General features: G+C 35.3%; 1 protein-coding gene across 1 annotated transcript; it reads left to right on the top strand.

Annotated features, from left to right (window-relative positions):
- The first annotated feature begins 1,899 nt into the window (after nucleotides 1–1,899).
- LOC116002201 (putative late blight resistance protein homolog R1A-4) lies at nucleotides 1,900–8,969 on the top strand. The gene is made up of 7 exons (XM_031242274.1): nucleotides 1,900–5,878; nucleotides 6,002–6,132; nucleotides 6,860–7,084; nucleotides 7,229–7,324; nucleotides 7,712–7,747; nucleotides 7,850–7,922; nucleotides 8,553–8,969. The coding sequence occupies exons 1-2, from the start codon at nucleotides 2,069–2,071 to the stop codon at nucleotides 6,110–6,112; spliced, it is 3,921 nt and encodes a 1,306-aa protein (XP_031098134.1). The 5' UTR covers nucleotides 1,900–2,068; the 3' UTR covers nucleotides 6,113–6,132; nucleotides 6,860–7,084; nucleotides 7,229–7,324; nucleotides 7,712–7,747; nucleotides 7,850–7,922; nucleotides 8,553–8,969.
- Nucleotides 8,970–9,145: the final 176 nt, after the last annotated feature.

Below are 9,145 nucleotides of genomic sequence, written 5' to 3'. Positions count from 1 at the left end.
TCATGAATCGGAACTGGAACCTTTATATAAGGTTCCGGTTCCGGTTTGGTCATTTGACGAACTGGAATCGGAACCTTGGTCATGTCTACTGAAGAGTGAAGAGGACAACTTTTGTTTCAATAATTAGCAACACACATGTTGAATACTAACTTTAAATCCTAAGGGTGTGTTTGAAAATCCGAAAAATGATTTCCAGAAATCATTTTTCGAGTTTCTAGTGTTTGGAAAAGAAAATTTTAAAATCAACGAAAAATGAAGGGTTAGTCAGTGGAAAATCAACCTTTTTTTTAGAAAATAACTTCCCCATTTCTTGAGGGGAAGTCATTTTCCGGATGTTGCCTTCTTCGTTTGAAGCCAATAGGACATCCTTGTCTGAAGTCAAGAGAACTCACCTTCTTCATCTTCTTGCTGCTTCACCATCTTCAAAATCAACGGTTGTGAAGACAAAAATCAAAAGCCAAAAAAGATGCAGAAACTTCCAAAAATTCATCGAAAATCAGATCTTTGGTTTCTGAGCTTTATGCTTTGTTTCCGTCAGAAATCTGGTTTCCGTAAATTTCCGTTGGAAACCAAATGTTTTATCTTTTTTTTTTTAATAAATAAATAAATTTGTTTATTTTATTTTATTGACACTATAGTGTTTATTCTTATTTATATAATTAATCAAATATTATTTCTACTTATTGAAATAAAACTGTTTTTGCTTAATTATATTTAAAATTGTTATTTTATTATTATTATAGATATTGTTATTGTTATATTCTAAATACAAAAAAAAATTAAAACGTTTAATTATACAATTTTACATTTTTCAAAAAATGAACAAAAGACACCAAGACAGTTTTCCAGAACATAACCAAACACGGGAACGGAAAATGTTTTCTGGTTTCCAAAAAATATTTCCCATAATTCATTTTTCTGCTTTCCAAATGGACCTTAAGTGGCTTTGCTCTAAATCCAATCGTGTAAGGAGAGATTTTGTTTTTGTTTTTGTTTTTGTTTTTTGTTTTGTTTGTTTTGTTTGTTTTGTTTGTTTGTTTGTTTTTGTTTTTGTTTTTGTTTTTGTTTTTGTTTTTGTGTGATGTGTGATGTGTTATATGTATGGAGGGGCTTGCCAAGTAATCGGAAGAATTACTCAATTTTATTCAAAGTATAATTCTCATTTCTAGCTTTCCAAATCAAGTGCATATTATATCATAGATCAGAATCCAAAATAACATTTATTAGATTATATATGTATCTGTAGTAACATATTATGTAATTTATTTGTCAAGATCTTGTGGTCTAGTGGCACCCGGTTGCCATTCCATATAGAAGGGAGTGGGTTTGAGCATCAAAGGATGCGTGATAAAGTAATGAATTATTGGTGAGCATTGATACTTTTCAAATTCTTATTGGTGAACATTGATACTTTTCAAAATCTTCTCATGCCTATGTATAATGGAATGTTGTGACAAAATTAACACGGGTAGAATATATAGTGCCTTGCAATCCTTGCATAACTTATGTGTAGGAGAAGCTCAAGTAAAAGATATTTTATGTGTAGTAAATATTCAACACCTCCTACGATCATCTTCAATAGTTGAGGTTTTTGAGAAGTTTGTATATGAATGATTAGAAAAGAAAAGTGGGAGGGAAAGAAAAAGATGAAGAAAAAAAGTAAAAAGAAATTTGAAAAAGGAAATTAAAAAAAAATTGTACACTACCTCAATATTTAACTTTATTCTTCGGTCCATTGACAATAATTTCATCCGAAAGTAACACCTTGTCTTAAATCTATGAGATAATTGATTAGTTTATTAAAGGGTAAGCTACCACCTGAAGTGAACTGCATTTTATAACTCAGAAAAAGGACATTTTCATTGTCATCTTTATTTTCTAAGACGAGATTCACATAAGTCATAACCATTCTTGTCGTTTTACGCTCCATGAGGGAACTCGCCAAGAAAATAAGAGGAAAACTCCGTCAAGCAAACCAGAGGAAAACCACAGTAACCTGCAGAAGAAAACTTAAAAAACACTGGTACATATTCTTACCTGGAAATACACCGAAAATTGCAATTGAGAGATGGCTTCTATTGCTTTAACTTCTCTGATTAAAACCATTGAGCTTGAGTTTCTGCAACCCGCCCCAAGAGTAGGGGAGCTGTCTCTCCATGATCGGGCAGGAATCAACTCTTTCCTTGCAAGCCTTTCTTCTTTGCTAGCCCTTCTCCAGATGGAATCCAGTGGCGATGCAGTCAGAGTCAGAGATTTGGAAATCGAAATCAGAGACTTTGCACTCAAAGCTGAAGACCACATTGAAATTCAACTCAGCAACTTCCTTCTGGCTCAACACACAGGGATACGCCCTAAAAAGAAAATGAAGATCCCGGGACAACCGAGTGATGATTACATGTGTTTTAGGGCAACATACGAACTACTGCATCAGACTTTGGGAGAAGCAGCAACAAATGCAACAGATCTGTTGAAGATTCTAACCAGGGAAAAGGAGTCATGTGTAAGTGAGAAAGAGATGGCTAGTGTTGCTTTAATTAATCTCATCCCAAAATTGAGGTATCACTTTTTGCAACCCTTCCCAACGGTGTATCTTGGTGATGAAGCGGAATCTTTCTTGTGGAAGCTTAATTCTCTGCAGAGGAATTCCAATGGAGGTGCTGCTGCAATCAAAATCAGAAACTTCGCACTCGAAACTGAAAGTGACATCGAAATACAGCTAAGCGACTTTCTTCTAGCCAAACACACTCAGCATGAAGGAGAAGTTTCCCAGAGACTCCGTCAAACCTTGCGAGAAGCAGCCAAAATTGCAGCCGAGTTTTTGAACATTATCTTCAAAGAAGAACAGCATGAGAGAGAGAGGGAGACGACTTTTGCTGCTTTAACTTCTCTCATGGAAACAATTGATGATGATAAAGCGGGAATCAAATCCACTTTATTGGAAAACCTCTCTTCTCTGCAACTCTTTCTGCGGCAGCAATTAAGTGGCGGTTGTGCTACAACCAAGGATAAGGATTTGGAAACAGAGATCAGAAACTTCGCACTCAAAGCTAAGCATGACATCGAAATACAACTAAACAACTTTTCTCAAGAAAAAGATTCCAGGGGACTACATCAAACCTTGCAAGAAGCAACATCAAAAGCAACAAAGTTGTTGAACATTTTAACCAAACAAGAAGAAAATGGAAGAGAGCTGGCTAGTGATGCTTTAAATACTTTCATGACAAAATTTTATTACGACTTTTTGCATCCCAACCCTATAGTGCCTCTTGACAATAGAGCAGCAATGACATCTTTCTTCCAAAACCTTTCTTCTTTGCAAGACCACTTGGAGTCTAGTGGTGCTGCTACAATCAATGATTTGGAAACCGAAATCAGATCCTTTGTACTCACGGCTGGAGATGACATTGAAACACAAGTAAAAAATTTAGTTCAGGCCAAAGACGACACTGATTATCAACAAAAAACTTCCCAGCTCAATCAAACCGTGCAAGAAGCAGCGGGAAGAGCAGCAAAGTTGTTGAAGATAATCAACAGTAGAAGCAATGAAGTTGATGAGGCAAATGAAACTCAACCATCAAATACTTGGTTAAAACATGCTGCTTCCAAGTCTGCGAATGTTGAGTTTGATGGATCCTTGCATCGCTTTCTAAAGCCAGAGGGAAGAATGGTTGGTCGTCACCATGATTGTAGAGTGATAAATGATCAGCTCTTTTCTTCCCGTCACCATGATTGTAGAGTGATAAAGGATCAGCTCTTTGCTTCCCGTCACCATTATTTTAGACTGATAAAGGATCAGCTCTTTTCTTCCCGTAATAAACGAAAGATAATCTCAATTGTTGGAATGGTGGGTATTGGAAAGACTACTCTAGCAAGAAATGTGTATGAAGATCCATCAGTTGCATCACATTTTGATGTAAGAGGTTGGGTTACTATGGCTCAAGACAACAATAAGAGCGGAATGCTAAGCCAACTTCTTCAGTCAATTACGCCAGAGGAGCCAAATGTAATTAAAAAGGGAAGCACTCCACATGAACTAGAAATGCAGGTACGCAAATGCTTACGTGGTAGGAAGTACCTAATTGTTTTGGACAACATTATGAGCAATAAAGCTATGACTTGCATCAGGCAGTGTGTCAGGCAGTGTGTTCCTGATGACATAGATGGAAGTTGCATATTACTAACCACTAGACACTTCAACCGATATGACTACTGGAACAGCTATATCCATTACATGACTTTGCTAGGTCCAAAAGAAAGCTGGGAACTATTTTGTAATATCCTTTCTATTGAAGAGCACTTGGCCCCTAAATTTGAAAAAATTAGGACCCATGTTGTGGAGAAATGTGATGGATTACCCCAGTTAATTGTTGAAGTTGCCAAGCGTTTATCTAAATGCAACAACATACAACAAGGGTGGAAAAAGATTGAAAAGGAATTAGAGTCGTTGGGAATTCTAGATCGCAATTCAATCACTGTCAGTTACAATATATTGCCACATCATTTGAAAGTTTGCTTTCTATACTTTGGAGTCTTCCCAAAACGTAAAAAAATTCTAGTTAAAATGCTTATAAGGTCGTGGATTGGTGAGGGATTTGTAAAGCCAGAGCCATTGAATCATAATGAGTTAGAAGATGAAGCTTATAAGTGCTTGCAGGAGCTTACTGATAGAAGCCTTCTCTTAATTGAAGATCAAAGTTCTGAAGGCAAAATCAAGAGTTGTAGAATGCACAGTGCCTTGCATAGCTTCTGCGTAGGAGAAACACAAAAAGAAGGTATTTTGTGTACAATAAATACTCAGCAACATCCAAGATTGCCATTAAAAGAGTTTGCAAATTCCTGTCGTTGGCTAAGTTTTTACTCACATAGTTTTGACTATTATGTGCTCTTTGGTACAAACATCCCTCGCTCCATTTTCTTCTTCCATAAAAATCCTAAAATGTTTGTTCCTCTCAAGCTGTTGAAAGTTTTGGCTTTTGATTCTTCTATATCACTTCAAAGGGTGCCAATGCAATTAGGGGATTTAGTTTTTCTGAGATACCTATCCATAACACAATGGTTCCTGGATCTGGATGATGTAGTGTCAAATAATCCAAATTTAGAGACACTTGTTGTTTCCGGTAATGGAGCACCAACAGTCCATTTGCCATCTAGTATTTGGAAGCCACCACACTTAAGGCATCTTGAACTTGGCAATTCATATTTGGTGGATCCTCCAAGTGCAGATAAAAAGAATTTACAAACATTATGTTGGGTGGTGAGACCACTTCATTGCAGAAAAAAGGTGTACAGCAAGTTCCCTAACATAAAAAATCTGAAAATTTTCCTGAAAGATGACATTGAGCCCAATCACATTGGAGGATGTTGCAGTAATCCTATTATTTTGGATCATTTTGACTATTTTAAATGGCTTAAGAAGCTAAGCATCTCAGTCTCTTTTGGTTGCAATGTAGCCCTTCCAGAACTCGCTAGGTTTCCTTCAGGACTGAAGAAGTTGAAGTTGAGTGGGACTAATATTTCTGAGGGGGATTTAAATGTAATTGCCAAGTTACCGAATCTTATGGTGCTGAAGCTGGAAAATGCTTTTCATGGAATTGTATGGGAAGTAGCTCAAAAAGGATTTTGTAATTTAAGATATTTGCTCATTGAAGCTAAAGAACTCAAGCAGTGGGTAGTTAGCTCCTCGGATGACTTTATAAACCTCAGACACTTAGTCTTAAGATCCTGTAATTGTTTGGAACAGATGCCGAAGGATTTTATAGGTTACCAGTTGGAGTCAATTGAGTTGGAGGGATGTCTCTCTTCCCTTGTCGCTTCTGCTAAGCAGTTACAACAGAAGAGAATATCCATGGATTTTTCTAGTTTAAATGGAAATCTTGAGGTTAGAAGCTAAAGCATGCTTCATTCTTAATTTTATTTCTTTTCTATTCAATGCTGATTTTTTTTATTATTACTATTTTACTTTTTCTGATCTCATTACATTTTTTGCATTATGTGTTCATAGATCAAAACCCTGCACTGCAAATCACCGAAAAGCATGTACAGATCTGTCTATACAAGACAACTTGGCCAGTCTCACACTTTCAGACGACGTTTGGTAGTCAGAAAAATTTGAACTTTCCTGGAATTTAAAAGGTAAGAAGAAATTATTTACATTTTTAGTAAAGCCTTTGACATAGGGAAGTTCGGGTCAATTAGGAATTAGGTTCCTTAAAATAAAGAAAAATATATCCGACCTATAAGGGTGGAATTCTTTTTCCTGGATAACTAGGAAAGTAAAAAATTTATTCAATTACATATTTACTTCTTCTTTTTTTTTGGCGTCAGGTTAAAAACCTCTCATATAAATATATCATATTTGTCTTTCACACCATTCTTGCTACTACTACTTTATCTATTTGATTTTTTTTTTTTTTTTTTTTTGAAAGAATCTATTTGAAGTTTTTAATGATCTGAAATTCTGAATTAGTAGTTTATGTTTATATGTGGTGAGGGTATATTAGAGATTTAAAAACTTCATGTGTATGTACACAAATACATATGTACCAATTGCAGTGTTGCTAGATCTGGTTTTGTCACTGTAGTATTGTCAAGGCCATAGATAGACTCAAGTAGTTACTTTCTTTGGTTAAGAGTCAATGACTCCTCATTAATGTTAGAGGAATCTTGGTTATTCATTCTAATAGAAGGATCAAATGAGCAAAACATTTAATTAGCCAACAACTCACAGTTTGAAATAATAAATGGAGAAGCTATATATTTCTCAATATGAAATTATCTCCCAATGCTTATACCTCTTTAGTTGCTAACAGCTCTGCTATTTATTTTTATGATGATGATATGTGTTTTGCACTCTTTTCAGTGTAAACAGACATGTAGTGAGGAGAACTTGAAAAGGTTTACCAGTAACTTCCAACACCGTCGATTTCCCATGTCTTGAGATGTTATTGTTTGGAAAAGTTCTCTTGGTGTTTAACAGAAAATTGAACTTGCAATCGATTAAGTTGGATTGTGTGGCCCTTCTGTTGTTGCTTTTGCTAAGCAGATTCGAGACTGCCAAGTTGAAATGGGAAACACCATTTTTGAGGTTAGTAGCTACAGCATATGATCCATTTTCAATTATTTCATTTCCATTCCATATGGATGCTAACTTTCTTTACAAACTTGTTACTATTTCTTTTTTTGATCTGATCTCATTTTGTTTTCTCTGTTTTGCACTACTTTTTCGTAGGTCACAATCCGTAAATACAATGAATCACAAATAGAAGAGTCTGTACAAGACACCCTGGTCGGGCTCTCGCAGTGAATTAACAGTTATTTAAAAAGGGTATGTGTGATGCTGCATGTGTCTTTGTATCTGCTTGCTAAATGAAATGAAACTATGTTTTCTCACTGTAGTATTGCCAAGACAGTAAATAGTTCATGTAGTTCCTTTCTTTGGTTAAAAGTTGATGATTCCTCGTGAATGTGAAACTAGGTTTTCTCACTGTAGTATTGCCAAGATAGTAAATAGCTCATGTAGTTACTTTCTTTGGTTAAAAGTTGATGATTCCTCATAAATGTAATAAACTTACTACTGATGAGTATATAGAAGTTGATAATAGATGGTACTGAAACATGGGCTCAACATCTATCTGTCATAGAAGATTGGTTTGACTTTTTATCACCAAACATTGTGAAAGAAATCTAATGTTAAAGTTCTATCTTTTTGAAGCAACCATGTTGGTGACTAGGGCAAGCTGCCAAGCTGGTAAATTCATATTTCATCTGGTGCCTATATGCTAATTTACATATCTGTTTCTGTTTCTTTTTTGTTTTGCAATTAAAATCAAGTACAAATATGATTTTGCAGATTGGTATATGCTAATTGAATACCTTTTTGAAAAATTGTCAAGCTGCTAGTCTCGAGTATTGAAGATCTAGAGGTAAGCAGAATTGCTTGGTTATTTCAGTTCCTTCTAATAGAAGGATATGTTCTGTCTAAACTTGGCTAATTAATATTGATTCGCAAGACTAAGTAAAATTCTAAAAACTTATTCATGAGATTGATTGCATCCATTTCATGCATCCTGTAAGGTATCGAATCAAAGATCTTACAGTGATCTTGGTTTCTAAGATAGGGCTTTCAAATCCCATAGTCTTTCTTGTGCTTTTTTTAAAAACCATTTTCTTTTAAGCTACTGAATGCTCTAGACTACAGATGCATCATGTTCTTGAAATTGCTTGCAAAAAATCGTATTCAATTCTTCAAAGAGGTTGCAGAACCCGCAAAATATGCATGCCTTTCCCCAACAGATCAGAGAATGAAAAGTTTGTTAACAGAGAAATTATATTAGTCTGATATTGCTTTGTACTTTGATTTCATTACTATTGAACCACATTCAATTTGCCAACAACTAACGGTTGGAAATAAAAAATGGGGAAGCTCAAAGCTGTATGTATTTCTCTAGAATCACAGAATGAATTAAAATTATGTCGCGAAACATACACCTCTCCAGTTGCTAACTGCTCTGCAATTTGTGTTTATGATAATGTGTTTGTTGCATTCTTTTCAGTGTAAACAGGGTAGTGAGGAGAGTTTGAAAAGGTTTACCTGTGACTTGGAGAATGGCTTCTATGGGAAAGCATGGAAGAGTTGCTTTGGTGTTCAACAGAAATTTTGAACTTCTAGTCAATTAAGTTGGATCAGTATAGCCCTTTTGTTGTTGCTTTTGCTAAGCAGATTTGAGACTGGCAAGTTGAAATGGGAATCTGCACTTTTGAGGTTGGAAGCCACAGATGATCCATACTCAAATTTTTACTTATTACTACGGAGTATTTCTTTTCTACTCCATATGGATGCAATGCAAACTTTCTTTACAAACTTAGTTGATCTATTTCTTTTAGAATTGGTATGTGTAAAGCTGCATGTGTCTTTGTATCTCATTTATATTTGCATGCCAAATGAAATGAAATGGCTATCATTGATCAGAGTTGCCTTGTTTAAAAAACATGCAATGAGTATTCTTTGACACAAACAGTTTCTCATGTGCATCTGGGCCACATGATACCAACAAGATCTGTGCAAGCAAAGCTTTCAACCCATATATTCAAAGGCTCATTAAGCAAGCATATGCAAACCAAGGGACAAATTAAAGCTGCATTTTAT

This window comes from Ipomoea triloba, chromosome 13, assembly GCF_003576645.1.
Source record: "Ipomoea triloba cultivar NCNSP0323 chromosome 13, ASM357664v1".
NCBI classification, from domain to species: Eukaryota; Viridiplantae; Streptophyta; class Magnoliopsida; order Solanales; family Convolvulaceae; genus Ipomoea; species Ipomoea triloba.
Note: the sequence above shows the minus strand (reverse complement) of the source record. Positions and strands in the feature narration are given on the sequence as shown.

What these genes read in the sequence shown, in the direction of transcription:
- LOC116002201 (XM_031242274.1), top strand. Translation starts at nt 2,069, where the DNA reads ATGGCTTCTATTGCTTTAACTTCTCTGATTAAAACCATTGAGCTTGAG. An exon ending in GTTTAAATGGAAATCTTGAG is followed by an intron (nt 5,879 to 6,001) that starts GTTAGAAGCTAA and finishes ATGTGTTCATAG; the next exon opens with ATCAAAACCCTGCACTGCAA.